This window comes from Cygnus olor, chromosome 1, assembly GCF_009769625.2.
Source record: "Cygnus olor isolate bCygOlo1 chromosome 1, bCygOlo1.pri.v2, whole genome shotgun sequence".
Lineage (NCBI taxonomy): Eukaryota > Metazoa > Chordata > Aves > Anseriformes > Anatidae > Cygnus > Cygnus olor.
In genome coordinates, this window is record NC_049169.1 from 136,173,898 (window position 1) to 136,198,490 (window position 24,593).

At 43.7% G+C, this 24,593-nt stretch overlaps 2 protein-coding genes across 2 annotated transcripts in view; one reads left to right on the forward strand and one right to left on the reverse strand.

The window, feature by feature from the left end:
- Positions 1–212: 212 nt before the first annotated feature.
- Positions 213–24,553, reverse strand: LOC121074497 (translation initiation factor IF-2-like). Its single transcript, XM_040566649.1, has 5 exons — positions 24,254–24,553; positions 23,782–23,918; positions 14,758–14,856; positions 2,690–2,735; positions 213–551 (listed from the first exon to the last, which is right to left on the reverse strand). The coding sequence occupies exons 1-5, from the start codon at positions 24,551–24,553 to the stop codon at positions 360–362; spliced, it is 774 nt and encodes a 257-aa protein (XP_040422583.1). The 3' UTR covers positions 213–359.
- ZBED1 (zinc finger BED-type containing 1) overlaps positions 23,103–24,593 on the forward strand; it is a 54,872-nt gene continuing 53,381 nt past the window's right edge. Inside the window, exon 1 of the mRNA XM_040534565.1 lies at positions 23,103–23,670. The gene's annotated coding sequence lies outside the window, so the exon portion shown is untranslated. The remainder of the gene's footprint in view (positions 23,671–24,593) is intronic.

Genomic DNA, 24,593 nt, shown 5'->3' on the forward strand with positions numbered 1-24,593 from the left:
TGCTTTTCTGAGTAAGGGTCTGGGGAGCAGCAGTGAGAGCACTGTGTCTGCACCTCACCCCTGCAGCCTACCTGACCCCAGGCAGCAGGCATCGTACTTGGGGTATGTGCCTGGATGACAAGAGGTCCAGCCAAGCATGCCTGTGGGTGCACTTGCAGTCAGATACATAGTCCTTGAGCAACCATACAATATAAAAAATACACATCTTCTTGTAATCTTCTAGGCTGAAAGTATATTGGATCTGCCACGTGGCTTGAGATCTAGGCATGTGGAGTACAACAAAAATGAAGGAGTGGGGTTTCAGAGAAATGTAACAGCTGTGCCACTGGGGAGAGAAACCTTCTGGGGCTGATCAAGTGTCAGAAACAAGAAATCAGGCATCGTTTTACATTAATACTATCTTTCCAAAGGAAAGAACACTTTAAATGGTGACAGGAAACTTTTGCAAGTGAGTTGCTTTCCTTCCAGCTTGTTGGACCGCAACAGCAAAAACACAGCTCAGCAGTACATGTTGCAGTTATGCCAGCAGCAAGATATTCAGAAGGGATCATCTGTAAAAATAAAAATAAAAAAAGGAAAAAGAACATGAGTGATCAGCCATCATGTGATGATGAACAAAGATTATTCATGACCTTGAAAACAGGACTTTCCAAGCCAATTTGGTATGCAAAGCACTGGGAATATTATTTCTCCCTGTTTTTACCTGTTATTGCTGCCAAAGAAGGAAATTGTAAGTTCATCCTCATTTTGCAACATTTTGGATTAATTGATAAGCAAAACGCAAAAGGAAAAAAAAAAAGCCAAGTTGCAGGAAGATTTTACTCATGGGGAATTTAGTTTTAATTCCATCCTTGTAGACTGCCATCTAGGGGTAACTCAGTAAAACCTCATTAAAGGTTGAAGGCTTTGTCATGTTAAAAATCAAAATGGAAAATACTTCACCGGTACATTCTATGATCTTGTTAGAGAAATTGAGCATATTTTTGGAGTATATAGGGTGGCAGTAAAACTATATTAAAAGCGACTGGCAAGAGATTACTACAGCATGCAAAGGAATTAGGTTTTAGGTATTAGGTCTGAAAATTATCATTACTTCACTCCAACAAACTACCTGATATTTACAGCCAAATCCTCCCGTGCCATCAGAGTGACTGGAATTCATTAATTCCACTTAATGTCCGACTAGTGTTCCTTTCATATCTTGGCTTTTGAACAAGCATGAGAAAAACTATGAGCTTTCAAAATACTGACTCATAAATGTGGTAATTAAATTAATTCAGTAAATTAGTTTTCTTTGATTCTCTTAAAGAACAAAAAGGAAATCTATTATTCTTACAAACGTGAGTATATTAGCAAACATATTCACCTATATTTTTGTTTTGTTGGCTTATTTTGATTCCCTGTTCCAACTTTACATATTTCTGATGAAAGAATTTTAAAATAATATGATTATTTACACAATCACACATATGCCTAACTCCTTCTTTTCTTAGCATCACTTGAGTTGGTTAAAGAAGTCTGATTTTTTCCCTATCATTTTGAAAATGATAATAGGCAACCAAATTGCTTCAGAGAGTCTTGAGGCATTTAATTTTGCTGAGATACTCTGATGACATTTGAGTTTCCACCATTATTCCATTTCCTAAAAGAATCTTGCTAAAGGAAAAAGAGAAAAAAAATCACCAACCCTTTATTTTCATTCAAAGAGTCCCTCCCCAGCTTTCCTTATGTATTGGAAGGTGTCCCCTGAGTCTTTTTCTTAGACTGATGGATAGATGTCTTCTCTTGGTGTTTAATCAGTAACACGAGTCTGCACTACACCAAATATGAATGGACATCTGTAATTTATGACCCTGCTTTATAAATGGCATATGTCTGACCTTCCCCTAATTATTTCAGTTAGGTGGTTACCTCAACCAGCTTGACCTGGTCTGGGAAATGGTACAACAATGCACCTAAAGCTGGTTTATTCCTTCCACTATCCCTGTCTTGCCTTTTCCTTTGTCATCTCTTTTTAGCCTAACATGGTCTAAAAACTGCATCTCACAAATGCTATTTTTTTTTACAAGGTTTTCCATAGTAAGGCCTATTCAAGTCTAATAGCACTTCTGTATCTTCTCTAGCATACACATTTCGTAATTTCTTTGGATTAGCAACAGTTTTACATCTCCACACAGTTCCTAATCTAGTCACAGTTTGGTCTGTGGCTTGGTCTCCTAGGTGTTACAGGTATACATCGAGATAACTTTGTTCTGCTAGCATCTGTGATACAGAATCACAGAATCGTCTAGGTTGGAAGAGACCTCCAAGATCATCTAGTCCAACCTCTGTCCCAGCACTAACAAGACCTCCACTAAACCATATCACTACGTTCAACATCTAAACATCTTTTAAAGACCTCCAGGGATGGCGACTCAACCACTTCCCTGGGCAGTCCATTCCAATGCCTAACAACCCTTTCAGTAAAGAAGTTCTTCCTAATATCCAACCTAAACCTCCCCTGGCGCAACTTTAGCCCATTCCCCCTCGTCCTGTCACCAGGCACGTGGGAGAATAGACCAACCCCCACCTCTCTACAGCCTCCTTTAAGGTACCTATAGATAGCAATAAGGTCGCCCCTGAGCCTCCTCTTCTCCAGGCTGAACAATCCCAGCTCCCTCAGCCGTACATACAATACTTACATACTTACAACATTATGCTCAGTCCTTTTCCTGGGGAGAGCTGCAGTAGACCAGCTGCAATAGAAAAAAAAAAAAAAAAAAGGTCCCATTTTGCCTTGAGCTGCGCAATGTTTTCTCTTTACAATATTGATTTAGTATTTTATAAATAGTTAATATTACTAGTACTGATGGAAATAAAAACTGCATTGCCAAATGTATTGATGTCATTCTGTCACTCAGTCACCATTCTTATGAACTCTTAGCACCCCTCTTCTAAGCAATTTCCACTCTCTAAATCACATAATTTCAACATGAGGATAATAGTCTAATAGTCAGTTCCATATTTTTGTAAGCATGATTTATAAAAGGATGGATGGGAATCAATGATAATTATGGCTAAAACACTTAAAAAAAAAAAAAAAGAGAGAGAGAGAGAGAGAGAGAGACCTGAAATACTTGGGAAAAAAATGAATTGGTTGGAATTGTGTAAATGGTTAACAAGCATTTAGCATGTTTGCATTCTAAAACTTTACACATTACTGAATTGGAAAACTCAGAGTTAAGGATATCAGTGGGTGAAATTCCTCACGTTTTTACCTTCTTCCAAGTCACTGCCAAAAGGCATTGATTTTTATAGGTCCTATTCTCATGCAGTGGCACGTAACACATTCTTTAGTTTTGTGCATACCTAAGCGTATGCATTACTGAAGTCCAAAAATGGTAAAGGATTTTAGTTTTATTTAAAACTAAATAATAGTGGGTGAAGTTGTGCTGTGATTTATTTTTTCCTCAGTAGCTAGCCCTCTAATGCAAGGTTTCCTTCCTCCCGTTTCCTGCTTTTACTAGAGAGGAGTTGTTATTTAGCAAGTGGCATTTTCTGCTCTACCCTGTGCTAAATCGACAAATGTAAAAGAATAGCAAAAATAGCAAAAAATTGCAATGATAATACAGCCATTTCCCACTTTTTTAAAGACCTGTACAAACATGAATAAATCCCCCATAATAGCATATGATTATCTTTTACAGTATCTACATGATAAGAGGAATAAAAGCATATAGAGCTTTAGAAAATGAGTTTTGCAGTGCTTTGCGTTTTGTTGTTCCAAGAATGCTGTATTACACAACAGAACTAATATCTACTAAAACATATAAAAAGAAGGAAGGCTTAATTTTCCATACTGGACACAGTTGGAATCATTACTTAATATTGCTATAAAGAATCTTAAATTGTTGCCTGACCAACGAGGTTTTTTCTTCGAGTTTCTTTTGTCATGGAAGCGTTCAAGTCTGAGCTCTGGGGCACCTACATACAACTGCAGGACATTTCTCATTTACCTGGCACTAAATTGCAATACGGCAGGGTTTTAATTTGAATAATATATCATGGAGGAATGCTGCATGTTGGTAAGCCTTCATCTCCCTGAAGAGATAAGCTAAAATGCCAAGATGGGAAATTGTGTTTGCCAAACACCTGTCAAGCTGCCAAAAGCTGCTCTGAGTGGAAATCAAGTGATGTGAAGAACCTGAACTGGGGCAGATCCCATTCTGAGTGAGAGACGGGTATGCAGAAATTGTGTCCCTTTCTAATTAGCTCTAGCAGTCACTGTGCCTGTGCTTCAATTAGCACTTTGTAATTGTAATTTCACTCTAACCTTATTTTTGATCTTACATAACGCTAAACTTTTTCCTGCTGTCAGTGGGGAGTTCGTAACAGTGAGTTAGAACGGCCCCGCCAGGCCTCCCCCGGCAGCTGGTGTCCCTGCTGTGTGAAAATGTATGTTTCACCCTTCAGCTACATTTAATTTAGAAATCTTTGAGCTCCTAATTGTTTCTGATAGTTTGGCCTAATTGAATCTAAGTGCTTTTGCATTCAAACTAGAATGCCCAGCTGGGCTGAAGCTGGAAAACGATGATCCTGAAATACAGCCCCAGAAACACCATCCCTCCTCTGTGCTGACGGGTACCTCTGTACCAAAGCTAGGGGTATCGTCCATTCCCACCTGATGCACAGACTGCAAGAGCAGGCAAGACCAAAGTCTTCTACAGAAGTGAATTACCACCTGCTGCTCCGTGCGGTGAAATGGCTACAGCCGGTGGGATCGTCCTCTCCTCCGATGAGGAAGGTGCTGGTGTGGGAGCTGCCCCATACATGACATGTGCCCTTGTGAGGTAAAAGAGCTGTGCTGCTGTGGGGTATGTGCCACCTGGGGTGGGGGAACAAAGCAGGAAGAGCTCCCTTCACTCTGGGGCTTCAGATTTAGCACGTGGCTCATCAGCAGATCAAAAGATATACCTCCTGCAGGTGCATCAAGCCATGGAGAAGGAAAGAAATCACTGATGGTAGCTTTGTCAAATGGATTTGGAGAGTATGGCTTAGGAGTCAACTGGGAGAGTGCTGTGTTGAGTGAGAGTCTGGACAGCAGACTGAGCCACAGCTGCCTGGGCTCTCCTGTGTGGGTCTGCCAGAGGTGTTTGCTGTTGTCTTTTCCCTAAGTTTATCAAAGCTATTGGTGAAATCCCATTAGTTTCCTTAAGAAATTCTCACCTTACAGACTTCTGTAGTAGAGGAACATATGCCATCCAGGATCTGTTCCTACTTTTTTTTTTTTTTTTTAAAACAAATTCTGCTGTTCTCTTTAATGCTCAGGCAGGAATGAGCAATATTTGTATCGCATCCCTATTCAGAAGCCTCTTCTAAGAACACCATACAACTGCTGCTCTGCACAGCATCTGTTACTGATCCATTAATAATCATAATGGTGGCATTAGTATTACTCTCAAGCACAAATACAGAATATGAACCCATAATCTTATACCCAAGCTAAGAATGATATGAATGATGGCATGAATAATGTCTAATAATCATGTAGCTGCTAAAATTATATCTCTACAAAACTAGACAGACTTGTTTCTTTTGTTTTAAAGACTAAGTCTAATTAAGAGCACTCCTGATGCATCTGGGAGGTTGAAAGAGCTCAGACGATTGCTGTTGTGCATTCCAAATAAATCAGACTATTAAGCTCTAACATTTACATTTCGCAATTTCTGACTCGATAAAGTATACTCCCAAAGTAAATATCATAAATATTATTGCAGTATAGGAAATCTATTTACAAAAGAAGAGCTAAGGAAGGCTATTCCATTGTTTCTGTTTTAGTCAAGGTGAAAAGCATACTCTTGCAATCATCTTACTGGGCTCAATCCTATGCTCCGTTAGCAGCAAAATTTTCCATTGAAGTCAGTGCAGATCTTGCTTTCATAAGAGAATTGTGTATTCTGTACCAATATCTCATTTTGCTATCAGTGAAGTCAGTGGGAGGCATACTTCTGAAGGTAATGGTAGTAAAATGAAATCTTCTGTGGTGCTTTATAATGTGCTATACCAGCAGGAAAAGAACCGTCGATCTCAGGAATTGTGGAGGTTCACATCAAAGAACAGATTTGCTTCTGGTAAAGAAATGCATGGGGGTGGGCCTGGAATTAAAAAAATAAAAAATAAAAGCACTTCAGAGTAACCCACACAGCAACACGGGAAGAGTGTTACACCTCCTTGCCTCACATGTTTTAATGAGCTGCATGAGAACACATCACCTGATTCATACCCTGACTTCACCATTCCAGGTAATGTCAATATGTATTCAATATAGCGTTTCAAATAGTTTATTTTTAAATTTACTTGTATTTTTCATAAAACTGTCTTTGTCTTCCCCAGAATTTTCCCAGAAACTAATGAAGTATTTATTTATTTATTTATTTTTTATTTTTATTTTTATTTTCGTAAATGAAAGAAGTTGTTTCATTTGACCAGGCAGCAATATTCTTTTGATTTTTGGTGGGAAGCAAGAGAATCTTCCATTTGATCCAAAGTGATTTGTTTGCTTTTTTCCTACTTTGAACTCTTTCATACATGCTAAGCAAAGTTCATAGATGACCTTCTGAAAAGTAGGTCTGTTTTGGCAGTCTGAGTCAGCACACTTCTCAACAACACTTCTTCAGTCCTCGTGGAATAGTATGTAAAACTATCTTCCCCCTGCTATCATGTATTAAACCCATTGGAGCTCTCCCTAGAAATATTCACAATGTGCACTTAAAGAAGGGTGGTGCATAGTTCTCACCAACTCTTCTGCATATTTCCAACTTAAAAAAAAGTCTCTGGACTTAAGCCAGGGAAATAACTTCTCACAGCAGACAAATTTTGTTTTCAGCATAGTTGGTATTCCCCAGATAATCAAAAAAGTCAGCCTACAAAGCTTAGGATAAATAAGAAATGAAAGACGAGAAGAAATATATTGCCCCAGTATTTCTTTTAATCAGCTAAATCACAGAATTCTTCCAGATCTAAAGTTTATGCAGAATATATAAATTTTTTATATGAGCAGATACACAGTTTGGAACATACCTTTTCCATAAATAATTGGCAGAATGATCTACCAGTTGTTCATAGTTCATTGCAGACATTCCCAAATTCTTATAAATTTTAATATATGATTGTGTGATTTTGTAAAACTTCTCAGTAATGAAAAAAAAAAGAAATATGATTACAAAGAAATGTTCACAATTTATTCTTTAAAAAGTCACTTGTCTGTAAAGGTTCAGCCTTCTGAAATTTTGAAATCGTAATAATTTGTGGGCTGAATACCGAGATTGAGATTGTAACAATAAAAACTGCTTTGGGGTTTCAACCCAGTATCCAAACAGTTCTATTTTTCCCATGACTGCTTATAACCAAACATTCCTTTATTGCCTGATCCTGAAGTGTGGTACTGGGTAAGATTTATACTGGGCTGGACATTGAGGCCACATTTGGGCTGTTCACCTTAAAAGCAGACCTTCGGAGTGTTTCAAAGCATCCGGAGTTGTTGCATTTGTAAAATGTTCCAGGGCACGGTTTTAGCCCAAGCCAAGTGTCCAGACAGTTCCCAGGCACAGCTCAGGAGCTGGCACTGGCCAAGGATCGTTCCCCATGCACAGTGTGCACGTAACCACACTGCTCTGAAGGGCAACAAATTTCCTGGGTGTAGGCTTCCAGTGCCTGCTGACCTCTGCCAGAGGATAATCCTAAGTGTCTTGAATTTACCAGCACAGGTGAAGCTTTAGCTAGCCTAGATGAGGCAACAGTACAGCCAAACTAATTTTCACATCAGTTAATCAACTGTGGATGAACCATTTATACAAAAATGAAAGAACGAGTCTAATCTTTACAACTCATTTGACTTCACACTTGTATTAATTTCCTATTTCTTATGTAATGATTTCAGCAATTATTGATTTTAGATCCTAGTAGAACAAAAGCAGGTAAAAAGATCAGTGCACCATAAATCATCCTTTCTTTGAGATACGTGAAAATTTGTGCCTCCAAATTGCTACTGACTCCCATTTTTCAGGTGCTCTCCCTCTGTGTTGCAGCACCATCCCAAAAGATTCTGCTAACACATAAATGATGCATAGACCAGGCAGCATAGACATAGTACTGCATAGTACAGTGAAGAAAAACAAACTAAAAGTGGAATTTGGACCGGGAAAAGGAGCTTAGTGGGAAAATCCATGAAAAGCATAGTGTACAGCCCTGCACAAATCAGCTACATTGAAGTACGAGCTATGACAGGAATCATGTGAAACGAGTTCTGCATCATCTGCTACTTTTAACCTACATGATATAGGACTGCAGCTGGGGTGCTGAATCAGCATCTTAATGCAGCCAGCCATGCTGGCTTTCCCACAAAACCTTCTCTCTGCCTTGCACTGGAGGAGAGGCCTCGCAGGGTAGGCAGGATGAGCGCTCTCCTGGGTCTTGGGGAACCTGCGGGCTGGGGGAGAGGGATCAGCCTGACCACGATCCCTCATGGACCAGCTGCTGCTGACAGTATGATTTGGGGGGGTGGGGAACCGCTAAGTAAATCTCGGAAAATTTTGCTCACTGTCTTCTCTCCAGACTTCTCATGGCTTTTTCCCTACTAAGCAGAGACCCTTGCCTTCTCAGTTATACCCAGTTCAAAGTCAGCCACCTGTAACAGTCATGCTGTTCTTACACGTGCATATGGCAGTCTAATGTAGGCATCAGGAGCGTGATTCATCAGAGCAGAAACAGACATGTACATCTGAACTAGCTGTCTAGACTCCATTTATCATTTACTGAAACACATACTTCTACGAGGTGATTTGTCTCATGCTGAAGTTGCTCTCCTAAATGAATCGTATGCCAAAAAGTGCCTACTGCCATTAACTGCAAAGGGAGGTCAGATGTGCTTCAGGCACGGTCACCACACTACGGATGCCTAAAGTTAACAAGGTGAAGCTCAGCCTTAGTTGCTTAGGAAGTAACAAACTAATCCATAAATAATAATATCCTAGTGTAAGATCTGCTGTAGCTGAATAAATCTAATCAAAGTTTTATTTAAAAAAGTATTGTATTTCATAGAGAGCATTTCAGTTTGTCAGGTAAATACTGCTGGATGAAATACTAGCATTTGTAGCATTCATCTTAAGTGTCTTTGACAAATAAGATGTAACATGAGATGTTGCACAGACTTTATGTAATTACCTTGTAATTTAACCATCAATTTCCTCAGGAAATGCTGTCAATCCCTTTAGGCCAATAAACCTCCCTTTCAGATGCAATGTGCCTTGCTTAGGTTGCAAGATGAAAGATTTCATCTTTATTCAGAAATGCCTACTGTTTTAACCTCTTTAAAAATAGATCTTATTTGAAGTCTATCAAACTTTTAATCAGCTTTATTTTTATGTTTCCCACACTTCCTTTGCACTCAGTAATACTTGTTAGCTGGGTGCTGGGATATCATAGTAATGAAAGTTACAGATCTGAAATAAGAGCAGTACTTGTGGGATTGGTCACCAAGTCTCCTAACAGGCAAACTGTAGGTAAAACCCCACTTCTTACTCATTGTTTGGTTCTGCTGCATAGTTGGCAGAGGGTTGTGCAAAAGCTGTATATTAATACAAGCAGCCATCAGTTTACCCATTTCTAGGGATCAGCTACATCTCTTTGTCAAGCAGAAAGCTCATAGTCCTCGTAGCCTTGTCCTTCCTCACAACTTTTCTGCCTGGGACAACTGAGTCAAACAGATGCTCCCAGCCTGAGTGCAAGGGAAGAATGAAGCAGGGCTCTGAGCAATTCCCACCCTCAATTTTTTTCTTCAAAATTATTTCATATCATTAACAATGCAAGTATCTGTCATTTTTAAATTTCCCAGAAAACAAACAAACAAACAACAACAACAACAAAAACTACAAATTTACAGAGACACTTAAAGAACACCTTAAGATCAAAGCATTATTTATCCACTTATCCACAGGTACAAACAAACAAAAAAATAATAATAAGGTTGTGAAAAAGACCCCACTGATTCAACCATTGACTTCAGAGCACTGTTGGCTGTGAATCAAATACCTCATTCCTGAGTTAAAACTGACAGATCAAGACCAGTATCACACAGGCACAGTTTAGATTATTTTTCCCTAGGATACATTATGTTCTATTTTTTAGCAATTAAGCTCATCTTACTTTTCTGTTCAACTCAGTTTTACGAGGTCTTTCTGGAGTCCCTCACCATTGGCCTAACGTATTCCTCTCATATTTCATCTACAAACTTGGATATTTTACAGTGTACATCACTCTCCTGATCACTGATGAAGGTCGTATAGAGAACTGGACTTGACACTGATCCCTGGGGGACACCTCTGCTGACTCCATACTGAAAAGTGACCTTTGAGCTTTCTTCAAGTCCTCCTGTGTTTGAGGAGCTTTGGCCAGCTTACAGTTTATAAAACAATCAGTCCCCTAGAAACTCATTTGCTCTATTAAACTTTGGCATGAAACGCAGTCAAAGCCTTTTGAAGATCCAAGTATAGTACGAGGAGTAGATCCCCCTTGTCCACGTGTTGAGGCCTCATAATGGTCCAGAAGGTGCAGGACTCCCCTTTGCTGGAGCCATGTTGACTCTCCCAAAGACAGAGTATTAAACCATGTCGTCAGGGATCTTTTTCTTTCTCATGGCATCTACCACCTTGCCAGAAGAGAAGCCAAATCCCCTCCAGGGCCCTTTCACACACGGAGCTACACAGGCCCTGGCAGTGCTGTGGCTCTGGAGCTGCTGGTGAGGGGCCCTCAGGTCATGGCTCAACAACTCCACATATGCACAGACTGAGCTCCTTCCAGCTCTGGGGTGAGCAGCCCCACGTCTGCTGGCTTACTGGCACATCACTATCCACTCAGACTAATACTGCTTATATGTTTCGTCAAAGCGACACCGCTCTTCTGAGCTGTCTGCCACAAAGAAAGGCCCAGGTGGGGCAACAACTCCACTGTCTTCAGCAGGAAAGACCAATGCAAGGAAAGCACTGACTTTCTCTGCTGTAGTCTTAGCATCCCTGAGTGCCTTTTCTACACCTCACTCACCAAGTAGTCCCATAAACTCCCTAGCTGACTTCCTGCTTTCGCTTATATTTAAATGTAATTAGCAGGTTGAGCACAAAGTACTCTTCTTTTTAACCCTCCTTATCTCCTGTTTTCACCTCACCTGGCATGATTATAGGCTTCAGTTTTGTGTCAGCTTGTAAACTTTCTGCTTTTTAAATGCTGATATTTTCCCTGTGGCGGCTTCCTTGCCCTTTCTAGTGAGTTGTGCGGGGATTTTATTGGAGTGCTGTTTTCTTTTAGAACTGGGGCAGTTTGCCAGAGCTTCTAATACAATATTTGTAAAAATATCAATACAGTGATATTGCTACTGTGTGAGTCCTGCAGTAGCTATATGGTGTTAAAAACAACTAAAATGTCCAGATATATTTCCCATTATCTGACCTCCAGTCCTTCATTACTGCCTTCAATACACAGCATCTGCCTCAGCTACTCTCTCCCTACACTGGGAGAAACTGCCTACCTGATGAAAGCAGTGTTTCTCTCTCTTTATTTCCTTAGATTCCTGTCAGCTCCCACAGCCCTCTTTCTAGACAAGCATCCTCCTTTGGCTTATATTTAGACTTTGGAGAGTAAATTGTTCTTAGTCTGCCAGGTATCAGAGAGGTTATATTCCCCCATAAATAGCATCCTCACTGCATTTTCCAGGATTTGTGTTGCTGTGCTTTTCTGGCCCTGTTACATCTTGTATTTGATTTAATGCTCTGTGCTGAGGCAAAATAATTCCTCATCAGTAATGTGAGTATGAAATGTATTAAAAATATTACACATGATTGCCTTATTTGTTATAGGCTGTAACTCTCGTGCTGTTCTACATTATGTTCTTCAAATCTTGGTTACTGAGGGATCTTTGTTACTGTGAGGATGTCAGCTTTCACTGCAGAACTGGGAATTTCTACCCTATCCTTTTTGAAAATAAAAGCTCGAAAACATTATTTTTGCAAAAAAACTAAAAACCTGAAAATATGGAATCAATTTAATATGAGGTAGGCTTGTGATTTTTATGACAATACATCACTTTGAGGTGGGAGGGAGTGATATTCATTATTTCAAATGTTTGCAGGTAGCAATATTGACTGTGGAAGTTTCCTGTTTGGGAATGCTTTGTCACTGATGTCCTTGGATTGGTATTAACACCACTCTCCCATTAGCGTGTGTGAATATGAGTAGTCCTATAGTCTAATTTATTCCCTCTGCAGATTTGGACTCTGATTTTATAAGCTGTATTTTCTACCCATGAAAAGTGCTGCAGTGATAAGTAGTGATATGCGCAGCTAAGAAATCCTGTCTGTGCAGGATAATAACTCAGCTAAACAATTTGAGTGCAAAAAATCGGAAGCATTTATTTTATTCCTAACAAAAATTACCTTCATAGAAATCACAGTATGTTCAAACACCACGTTATTAACAAAAGAAGACATCATAATACAGGATTCCTATTTGCTAATCGTCCTTTACTCCAAAAGTCAAAGGTAGCATCCCTTTCTACACCCTCCCTCCTGAAGACCCACGAACAGCAGCATAGAAATAAAAAGACTCTAGTGGAAAATCTGAAAGGTTGACACCTTCCCTTTGGTCCCATTAGGTGGAGCTCTCAGACAAGGAGAAATGAATGGAATAAACAACCCACCAGACACCCTTAGAAATTATTAGAACTGCACAATTCCGGTATCTTTTCCCTGCCGAGAGCTCTCTCCTTTTGAAAGAATTCATTCGTATCCTACTAGAAATCTTATTACATGCTTTTAAAACTAGTGCGATGCAGCAACTTGCCTGTACAACTGGGTTTTCATTAGCTTAACGCGTCACTGAGATCGAGCTGAAAACTTCAGAGATAAACAAATGCTACATCACTAGGGTCAACATAAATAATGATAAAGGCAGAGAAATAGTTATGGAAATAAAGAAGCAGAGCAGATAAAAAAAATAAATAAGTGCAATGCATAAAAATCAGAAAATTCCAGCAAGAGCTTGACTCTGCTTCTATTCTTCTATTCATGCTTTAAGTCCACTGACATTAATGGTGCAGGTGCAGCAGGATTCAGCTGAAAAACTGGCCATGCAAACACAAAGATGTAATGCAAATGGAAATGGCAAAATGTTTGCAACCTGATTTTCTGCCACATTCAGATTTAAGTTTCTACTCATACCTAACATAAATTCTTACAAGGTATTGGTGTAGCTCTCCCTGTTCCTACACAAGGGGAAGAACAAAGATAACCCTGCACAAGCAAAAGGACAAAATGATGGGTCCTGCCAAAAAAATTGCATATTTTCACACCAATTGTTTGTTATGTGCAGTAACTCAAAGTAATGTCAATATTTTTGCTAAAAAAAATGTCTGTAGTTGGGAAGATGGAAAGACGAAGACAGTGTTATATAGATGATGATCTGAATTGGTAGAAATTAGCAGAGATTGTCTAGATATATATGGGAGGAAAGAGTCTGAACTGGTCCCTGTTAGACTCTACATCTTATCTAAGAGAAACGATTTAATTTAATCACTTCAGCTGTGAAAAAAGACTGCTAGTTTTATCTTTTATTAAGGCAGACGTGACACTTTTGTAATAGATTATTTCAGTAAAGGTTAGCATATCTCCTAGTTTTATCCTTGATGCCAAAAAATGGATAATTTCATTTCAGTGTGTTACAATGCTGGAAAGTGATTTTGAATATATTGTTATTGTGTTTGAATATGATCTGTGTAGTTCCAGATTTTGCAGCAAAACCATTTGCAGATGCTTGAATAGTCTGAAAGCCTGTTTCATTTTCAGACTTTCTGAAACCTGTACTCTTTTACTCCCTGAATAAACACCATTTAATCTTTGTTCTAAAATAAATACCATGCAGTGGCTGCAAGACCTGAGAACTAGCATCTTTGTTTCTGTGTTGAATTCAGTTGGCCACATTATTTGACAGGCTTTAATTTTATACACTACTTTAGATTTATTTCACTGACAGAAAAATAAAACTTCTCCTACCAGGCTGGTAGGACTGGTGAACTAAGACTTTCTCCCCAGCACTGAAGCTCTCTCCCTCACATGCATATTCTTCTGCTCTACCCGTTTCCCCAGAGGAATGTTTTGCAATCAAGATGAGCTTTTAATTTTTTTCTCAAGGAAATCATCCAAAACCTGCTGCTGACATAATAAAGGTGTCACAGGTAGGAACTGGAGCTTTACTTGTTGATGCTGATATTGTGCACCAGCTGTTTGGGTTGTGCAAGGTATTAAAAGCCAGAGCTTCAGGAGCACATCTAATTTTTCACTTCCTGTCACCTGCCTTCAGGAAAGCTTTAATGACAATAGGATGTGTAGACAGTTTTTCTTTCAAGTTCTTTTCTGCAGTCTGTTTTTCTTTCAGATGATAATGTGTGCCTACGGTACTGGTATGCTCCATTCTCTGTCAGCTCAGGCCACTCATGGCCTCTGTTGTACTTATCCTGAGACCTAACTGTAATGGAGGGAGTTATCATCTCCATTTTATGGCTTCAGGCCAAGTGACTTCTTTAGCACTATCCAGGTAGCCTGTGGCAGAACAGGAGACTGGACCGGGTTCCAGTTTAGAGCTCTATCCACTGAACTGTACTTCAAGGTGACATTACACAAATAGGTTCTGATTTAGTGGCAAAAAAAAGGGGGGTGAAGGTTATGGCAGTCTTACCCGGCTTGCCCAGGTTTCAAAGAGAAGCTACCAGGAGAAAAGTCAAGATGGTGGAGAGCTGAAGAACTTGGTACCGCATGGTGAGCCCCCGATAAAGTCCTGTGGGCAAAGAACACAGCTGGTAAGCCTCATCAAGCTGGACATCACAGAAGCATCACTCTAATTTTCCCAGTGTAAAACAAGAAGCGCTCTCCATCTGAAGTTTCTCCATCGACAACTTCAGTTTTTAAGAGAGAAGCATTTTTCATTTGATTTTTTTTTTTCTGGCAGAAAATTCTCAGTTATCCACTCTGTGACCCCCTAATTCCCACTCCAGCTTCCCCGTGTCCATGCCTCTGAACAGACAAGAATGTTCTCTCATCCATGATTCAATATTTCTGGAAGGTACAGCATGGTTAAAAGACAGAAAACCAATCTTAACTAGTGAGATTTCCATAAAGTTCAATTAAAAGTGTCAAGCTATTGTGACTAGATTTGTCAAAGTCTGGGTGACAAGCTTTGCTGTGCAGCAAAATGTGCTGGTTTCACAACATGCTTGAGGTGAATGCTGGGGAGGATCCTGGTTCTCAGGCTGCTGCAGGCACAATAACTTTCTGTCTGTGTCCCTGCAGCTTGCATCTGACCTGTGCGTCCAGAACTGAGCCACCTCTGAGTGAGACTCTGAGAAGCTAGACAGTGCAAGTGCTCAGAGGGAAAATAGTGCAAACTTGGTAAGAAAAATAACATCATTCACAGAGCAAAAATCAAGATCTGTTACTGACAGTGCTGCACCACTCTTTTTCTTTCATTCACCTGATTTGGAAATGGTGTTTTGAAGAGAACAAATATGTTTATCTTGACTTCTTTATCTGTCCTTTTGGAAAAGTGCTAAGATGCTAAGTGTATCCCAGTATGGTTTCTTTCTGAATATCTGTTTCAGAAAACACACCCCTACTGCAGCACAGTGCAGCCTATAGCAATGAAGAGGAATAATAACAAAATCCTTAAGGCAGATCAGGCATTCTGCATGCTATACTTGGGTCAAACTTGAGTATGGAGTGCTTCTGTATATCAACAAAAAAGTATTTTCTCCTAGTCTTGCAAGAGGTTATAGGATGTTACAAATTCCTGCTAGTAATTATGTAGGAAAAAGCTTAATTGGCTGAATTAATTGTACTTCTTAAAGTCACACTTGTACTTGCTCTGGATGAATGCAGCCTCCTATTTAGTGACACTCTCCTCCTATTAAGCTTTGTTACAACCTCACCCTGGTAGTGGCTGCTCACCCACTAACAAAAGTGGGTGCTCTGTGCTGCCCGTGGGACGAAGTGACAGAGGAGGCTCTCAGCCGAGGTCCCCACAATGCCCACTCTGCAGTGACCTGCTCGAAACCTGGCAATCTTGCACAGACCTTTAAAGGCGCGGCTCTGTCATGACCAGCCCTGACCTACTTTCCCTAGCGCCTTATTTGTTGCACCCACGTTTCATCTTTACTCAAACCACACTTCAAACAAAGGCTGTCTCGTACTATCTGTTAGCAAAATACTCAAAGAAAAGGGGGCCCTGACAAAGGGATGTGAACACTGCTGTGCTACACGAAGCAGAACGGGTAAGGTGTGGCCAGCAACCAGCAAGATCATGGGTAATTATCTGATTCTTGAGCAAACCTGGAGTTTCTTTCTCTTGGCTTGCCAGTTTGCACAGAAACAACAGAGCAAGGCAAAGAGAAACATATGACGCTTATAAAATGAATAATTCTGTAGAAGAAAATCTGAGTGCAATTAAAGGCTAACAGCATATAACAACTACCATGTCTAACCTCTCTTTACCATTACCAAGAGATGGATGGAGCAGAAACCTAGCTCACTGGCTACAGAACACATCTCTCTCCATCTTTTAAATAGACCTACAATAGAGCTCAGAGCCTTCTGTTGGTCATATCGATCTCTTTCACATTGTACTTTAGCTACTTTTTTTTTTTTTTTACATTTTTCTGTTGCTTAAATGACTGCTTGATTGTTGGAGTCAATCTCCCTCACAGCAAAATTGTTTCTCTAGTGGTATGGGTGAGTGGGTCTACTGGTCATGAAGGTCTGTTGTGTGGCCACTGGCTAGAAAAAAAAAAGATTTTAAGTTGAGTGGAGTCTGTTTTGATGTCCAGTATCGAAATCTTTACCTCATACGTGGTTCTCTAAAGGTGCATGCAAGAACAGAAAGCTTCTTCCCCCACCTCTGCTACTGAATTGCTCTGTATGATGTTGGGTACTTCCCAGAAGTTTTGCAAGGAACCTACCTCTGCCTTTGATTCCCAGTAAAGATTTTTTTCACTCCAGATGTGTGTCGTAAATGAACATCTTGTACTTCAGTACACATAAACCTGTCCATAACCTGAGGTATTGGTAGAATGCTCAGGAACGCTATGCAGAATGGGTTAGATGGGAAGGGAAGGGAAGGGAAGGGAAGGGAAGGGAAGGGAAGGGAAGGGAAGGGAAGGGAAGGGAAGGGAAGGGAAGGGAAGGGAAGGGAAGGGAAGGGAAGGGAAGGGAAGGGAAGGGAAGGGAAGGGAAGGGAAGGGAAGGGAAGGGAAGGGCCATTGTAATTAATTAACTCAGTTCTCTCTTCCTGTACTAAAGGATGAAAGACTGATCAGTGTATCTGAAAGGAGTCAAAGAGAAAACTTTATTTATAGACTTTCCCACCATTGTACCAGGTAGGAGGGAGAAAGCATGAAAATAATTCTCTTTCAAAATCTGATGGAAACATAGCTGAGCCATATTAATTACCTCTTTGGGTGGACGTATGCCTAACATAAGCTCTTCTCTGCCCTCTGATCTGAAAGGCAAGTACCAAAAGCACTGTTGGAAGATTAGACCAGAGATACCTCCTCTTCCCCTCCTCTTCCCTAACTTGCTTGCTGAGCTTATTCCATGTTTTCAAACTCCTGTAGATAAAATTGAAGAACAAAAGTGCAGCTGGAGTTCGTGCAAGTGGCAATTTGAAGAGTACCTTCATTCTCTAAGCAGCTTGACTTTTCTTGTCAGGGAAGCCTATCTGTCAAACCACATGTTCCTCCTCCCTGAGCTCAAATAACAGGTGGCTGAAATCTGAAAAAGGCTGATTTTCAAGAACATGCTGTATTTAGCAAGTTATATTCACAACAATACAGCAATGCAATTGCGTCCACTTGCTGCTCCTCCTGGACAGATTTAAGAAATGTCACCCAAACGTGGATAGAAAATCTATGATAGAGGAGTGAGACTGAACTTTTCTGAGTCACAACCCTACTGTTTAATTGCGGGACCACATAACTTCCTCTCATGGTCTGTTAGTAATGCCATGAGCCACTCTGGTAGACAACGATATTGAGAATAAGTCTGGCTGGCACCAATCACAGCCCTTAGCTAAGTACTAGATGGAATTCAGCCTGCAGAAAGGAGCAAACACAGTGCCTATGGGCAGGCAACGCTAGTTCCTGCAGCACCACAATAACCTTTCCCCCTGTTTCTGGGGCAGGCTGTCAGGTGTGATGGAACAGCACAGCACAAATACAGTCCCCAAAGTAATTGCCTGTGGCATAAGCCAGATGTCCAGCAAGATGCCCAGGGGGATGCTGACTACACCTAAAGGCAAACAGAATTGGCCATCTTCCTCTTTAGTCCCATGAAAAGGTAGGAAGTCTTGTGTCTGCAGCTTTGAGAGAGTTTGGGAAAGTACAGCTACCTGATTTTCAGTCCTGATTTGAGCCTTCAATCTGATAAAGATCCATTCTTACATCCTTGAGTCATTTTTGTTGCTTTTTCTTGCCTTTTTTTCTCCCCAAACACTCGAACCTGGAAACTAGAACTCCAGTGTCCCAGGAGGGTATCACTGACGTAATGCAGCATGACAATACATAACTCTCGCCGGCTTCCCGCATTGGTACTCTTAAGTGTTCCAAACGGAAAGTGTTTTCAAAACTGTGTTGTGCCAAGGACTGACTTAATCTGTTATTTAATATGGCCAATATGTTTTTTTCTTCCCCCACAAATGACCATTTCTTGATATCTCTCCTTGCTGTCAATCCTTCCAAAATATGAAGACTTACACCTCCTTATGTTTCATGTATGTGTTTGTGTTTTAAACATCTCTTTATCCTGTTTATAATGCAGGTGGATTTTGAATGCTTACACTTTGATTTTTTTTCTCATGACTTCGTGTTATTGAAAGAACTGACCAGAGGGAGGTCCATTAATTGACATCACCGATAACTTGGAACTGGCTTTGTGGCTCCCTCTTTTGAGAGGGAAATTTGTTTTGTTTGTTTGATTGCTCTTCGTGCTGCCTGTTCATGTCTGCCCAAGGCTTTTATGCCGTGCCCATCACTGTGGAACGTGAGATGACTGATAACTGGCTTCTAATTCACACAACAGACACTATCTCAGCAACAGCACATTTTGGCCTAAAAAGCAGTATTTGAGGCCTGACATGTGATCTATGGATTTGTCCAATCTAATTAGAACCAATTGCTTCAGTGTTTTTACGATATAGACATACACCCACTCAGAAAATCACTACAGCTACAAAGCCAGCTGCCAGGCAGTCATTCTATCAACTCCTGGTCACTTCTGGCCTGGAAATGACTTGAAAGATGCTCTAGAGGTGGAAGGCTCTGAAACAACACACAGTCAGTCCCCTGAATAGCGTACTTCTTTGCAGTTTACTCTGTTCATAGTCAATTGCTCTTTTATTAGACTAGACTGTTTTTTTCACATTTTTTTTTTTGTATGTTCTTGTAATTAGGTAAAATTCCTGTTTTGTTGAAATCAGCAATAAAAATTCAAAGCAAAAAAATACTGAATATATGTATTCTTTAGACAAGAGACTGAGAGTTAAGCTAAATTAATATGCACTGTGAAGCAATGCCAGACAAATTGCAGTACACAAGCAACCTTGTAGACAATTGCCTTTGGTATGTTTAATGTGCGTGGCAGTCTTTAGTGCAGTTACATCCAGGAATAGTTGGCCATGTGCATTCACTGGGCATCTTGGGTATGGCTCTGACACTTGTTCTCCAAGGAATTGTTCCGCTAGTTTCAAAATCATTTCAATAAACCCGAATACACCTCCTTACATTTTTGCTTCTAAAATTCCTGTGAAACTATTGAAAACTGAATGTACAGTGAAAGACTGTGTTTAGAAACGATCTGTTGTGTCAGACTTTCTCAGCTTGAATCTCCTCCAACTAACAGTAGTGTAAATCACAAGCCTTCCGCTGGTACACCCGAAGTTGTAGGCAAAAGCCACTGCCCTAAAATAGAAAGGGATTAGGCTGGCTGGATGTTTTCATTGTCAAAGGCATTAAAAATGTTATTCATTTCAGCCTGAACTCACCAGACTTCTGCCTGAGCTGCCCCTCTCTTCACTGCAAGAGTGAAATATGTCGGGTTTGCTTTGCTGTCATTCTCAGGTTTATGGCAAGAGAGGACCACTTCAGTTTGTGTCCTGCAAGCTCTGCTGCAGACGTCTTCTCCACCACCACCAGCCTCTGGTTCTTACCTCCCACACCCCATGGCCCATTCCCAGGGACGTGTGGGCTTCAGATCCCCTCCCAGACCAGGGATGCACTGTATTTTGGCAGGATTTTTCACCACTGGTGGAATTCAGTGGTGACATAAACCATCCAGCACTGGGAATACAAAACCATCCCCGTCCCTCCCGTAGGTTATAGCCAGCATGACGTGGGACGCAGAGTCCGTGGAGCAGTGGGAGGGCTGGATGGCCCAGGGGGAGCGGGGATCGTGCCACACTGGCTGCAGCTGCCTGCGAGCCCAGCAAGGAGAAGCCTGGTCTCCTCGTGCCGTCTGCGTTACATAAGCATTCTGTACATCGGGATTTAATCTGGGCGTTCAGAGCTGCCTGCAGGATCTGGCGACCGTGGGTCTGTTCACCCATCTCCTGTGCGTGTTCTTCATCGCATGTGCGTTTCCTGCAGCATGTTTTCAAGGAGAATTGATGAAGAGAAAAGTAAAAGCTATGTGTATTAGTATTCCTCTTTAATTTAATATTAGATTACAAGGTGGAAATTAAAATGATTTTTCTGTCACAGTTATCCCTCCTCACTTGGCAAAGATCGATTTCCTTCTTCCCTACTGCTTACTAATAAGACATCTGAAAACTAAGATGGTTTTTATGTTTACTTCCTTGTTTAAATCAGCTTTCTCAACTAAGGACAGCTTTGGCAATATATCTGCTTTTTAACTTGTGATTTCTGCGTTGGCTCAGACTCTGCCAGTGACAGAACATCAAACGTGGAGAGGCTATATATTTTTAATTACCCAGGGATGCCCTTGTGTATAAGTACATGCAAATTAAGGAAGTACAATTCAAAACCTGTTCACAACAGATTGCACATGTTACACAAGCAGTCACATTTGGGGCACCAGAATGATGGTGGTGCACTGCTTTGCTTCTCCTGCTGATGAGTACCCAGGCACCAGACACATCTCGGCACAGCATCGTGCCACTGCTGCTGCGGCGTCTGACGCTGCCACGTCTGGTACCACACTCCGAGAGCTGACAGGCAGAGGAATGATGATGGCAACGTTTGTGCCGAGAGTGAGAACTACTAGTCTAGATGGAATGACATCTTCCCACAAAGGAAACGCTAATGCCCAGGAATGCCCTCTCCTACAAAGGAAATACTAGTGTCCAGGAAGAGGATTAGAAAAAAACACAACATTTCTGGTGTCTCAGAAAACCTGATGTGTGCACCCAACCACATCCCTCCAGAGCCTAGCAATCCCTGCACACGGTGAGGACACACTAACGAGCAAAATCATTGTCTGGAGTCGGAGCTGTGCTTTGTGAACTTGCTGCTTGTGCCCTGCTGGCACTACAGCTCCGGCCAAGATGTAATCGCTTCAATAGACAAAAAATGTTCAGTGAAAACCTTGCAGTCTAAGGTGACCATACCCAAGGGAGCAGAAAGGAAACACGGCCATCTGCATATTGCAGATGAGGAACTGAAACACAGAAAAGCTGAGGGCCGAGGCACTCGAGGGAGAGGCAGCACAGTGGTGCTGCTACAGAGCTGACCATTCCTCCTGCATGACAAAGCTGAGCTTTTTCAGAAAGCTGAGTAATGTGTTCTGCAACACATTCTCCTGGGATATTATCCCACACCTTTCGGACATTTCACCGTGTCAGATGTCTCCTTATTTAACAGCCTAGCACTTCTCTTTCACGTTTTCTTGGTATTGACCCTTCTTAAATCCCCACGCTCAGCATTAGTAAGGATTTTTTTCTGTAGGGTGTTACACCTGGAAAACCTATATAGCGTCATCTTACCTTCTTCCTCTCACACTTGATTATCCTTTGTTTATCCAGTTTTTGTGCACTGAAGTTTTAATCTTTCCTTCTCCATCTTGGCAAAGTTGCTCTTAGTCTCCTCAGTGGGGTGATGTCTTAAGGTTTATTTCAGCCCTATCTCAAACGGTCCCAGGATTTGCTTCTTATTCTTTTTGTATTGAAACCGAGATGTACTGGGACTGAGATCCAGAACCGAGATCTACAGCAAGCCCCTTCTGTGAAGTCCGGGTCCCGCCCGAGGGTGCCCGCTCTGTGGGTGCCGCCGGCCGTGCGGGCACCTCTGGCTGTCCAAAAGCCGGGGGCGAGGGGGAGGCGGCCCCACAGCTGCTGTCAGGAGGGGCAGAGCCGGCATTTCGTCCCGCACCCATCCTCCTGCCCTGCCCCGCGGCGCCTTTGGGTGCCCGCCCCGGGGGCCGCGGAGCCACGCTGCGCATCTCGGGGAGGGGGCTGCGTGCGACCCGTCCCGACCTGCGGGGATAAAAGGAAAAAAAACAGCCTTTTAGTCTAATTAAGGGTCCGTGCGGGCTGTCCTCCCCCCGGTGACCCGTGGCCGGACACCCCGCTCCTCCACACCGCCCCGCGACCCCCGCGGCTTTGGGGGGCGGGCGAGGAGGAGGAGGAGGAGGAGGAGGAGGAGGAGGAGGAGGAGGAGGAGGAAGAGGAGGGAGGTGGGGGCGAGCTGCGGCGAGGGGAGGGAAAACCCGCGCTGGGCTGCACGCCGCCCGGCGCCGCGCCGCTCTCCGCCCGCGGATGGCTGCCGTCGGGGGTCCCGCAGGGCAGGCGGCCCCCACGGGCAGCCCCCGGCAGTAACTTCGCCCCCCGCGGCCGGCCCCGCGCCGCCCCGGGGCGGGCTCGGAGGCGCGGCGGGGCCGCGGGCCCATGGCCGGGCGCCCCGCGGCGCTGAGCTGCGGCTGCGGCTGCGGGAGCGGCTGCGGGAGCCGGAGCGGGGGCGCCCGGCCCCGTCCCGCCCGCCGCGGAGCCGCCCGAGCGGCGCCGCGGGGGCGCTGAGGGAGGGAGGCCGGCGGGGGGGAGGCAGCGAGGCCGCCCCCCGGTGCACCCCCGGCGGGTCGCTGGCGGCGGAGGGGCCGCGGGATCCGTCCGCGCTCGCTGCCCCCGTGCGGAGCCCGAAGCAGCCTCGCCGCCTCCTCCTCCTCTTCCTCCTCCTCCTCCTCCTCATCCTCGTCCTCCTTCTCTTCCTCCACCGCGGCGGCGGCGGCGGCCCGCGGGTGACATGCAGTCCCTCATCTCTCCGGTGACCAAGGCTATCCTGGTGGCTTTGTTCATCTTCGCCATCCTGCTGATCCTCTACGTGATCCTGTGGTACATCTGCCGCGATGTGGATTGCGACCACGGCATCTGAGCGGCGGCGCGGGGACAGGGCTTAGGAGACGGATTCACCCCGCGGGGGCCGGCAGCGGGAGCCGCCGCCGGAGCGAGGGGAAGGAGGAAAAGGAAGAAGGAAAAAAAAATAATAAAAAGAAAAAAAAATAAAATAAACGGACCGAGCCGAGCCGCCGCCAGAGCCTGGAGGACGACTGCGACCGAGCAGCCAGCCTGAGCCTGACCTTCAGAGAGCAGCGTGACCCGGTGAGTCCCCGCCGGACGGGCACCGCGGGGGCTGCCCCCACCGGCCCCGAGCCCCCCGAGCCCCCCGCGCCGCCGGCCGGGGCACAGCCGCACGCTCACTCACACACTTACACGCTCACACACGCGTGTGCCCGCGGGGCGAGGTGGCAAGGCGCGGGAGGCGCCGCCGGGGCCGGGTGCGGAGCGGGTGCGGAGCTGCCGGCAGCCCCGCAGCGCGGTGCGGGCGGTGGCGGCGCCGCCGGGCAGGGCTGCGGGGGGAGCCCGTGCGGAGCGGGGTGAGCATCTCCTTCGTGGGGGGCTGCGGGGGGAGCCCCCCACACAAGGTGCCGGGAAGCCCGCAGTGCACCGCACGTACGTGCCGGGACAGCCCTGCCCGGCTGTGTCCCCACCTGGGAGCATCTGCCGTGAGTGTCTCTGCCCGCACCGTTAGGGGCTATTTGCCGAGGCAGAGAGGCATCACCACCTCGCGTGTAAAGTGAAAAGCCCTGCCGAAAGAGAAGTGGTCCCAAACCCCCCGGCCGCGCACGCTCCTGCCCTTGGCAGGGCAGCAGCCGGGAATCCCGGCAAACTCCCGGGCACGCACGGACCCTCCGGGGGGCGTCTTCTGGCTCCGCGGGGTGCGGGCCTGGGTACGCAGTGGGGATCGAGGGAGAATCATGTTTGGTTTTAAGGGAGGGAGGACCAAAACAAGTGTGAAGTGTAATTGCATGATTCGAGGCGGTTTGACATTGAGTGGGTGCGACTGGACGCTCCCCTTTGCAACAGGGCTCTGTGTCTGAGAGGATGCTGCCTGCAAGAAGGCTCCTTTCCCATCTGGGGCCGTGCTTTGGCTCAGATTGTATTTCGAAGGTCTCTCGACCTGATCGTGGATCGAACCTGGCATTGCCGTTCACGCACCCACTGATGTGGCTATCTATGGCAGT

What these genes read in the sequence shown, in the direction of transcription:
- LOC121074497 (XM_040566649.1), bottom strand. Translation starts at nt 24,553, where the DNA reads ATGCCAGGTTCGATCCACGATCAGGTCGAGAGACCTTCGAAATACAAT. An exon ending in GCACACGCGTGTGTGAGCGT is followed by an intron (nt 14,857 to 23,781) that starts GTAAGTGTGTGA and finishes CTTTGCCCACAG; the next exon opens with GACTTTATCGGGGGCTCACC. An exon ending in TTGAAACCTGGGCAAGCCGG is followed by an intron (nt 2,736 to 14,757) that starts GTAAGACTGCCA and finishes TTTCTATTGCAG; the next exon opens with CTGGTCTACTGCAGCTCTCC.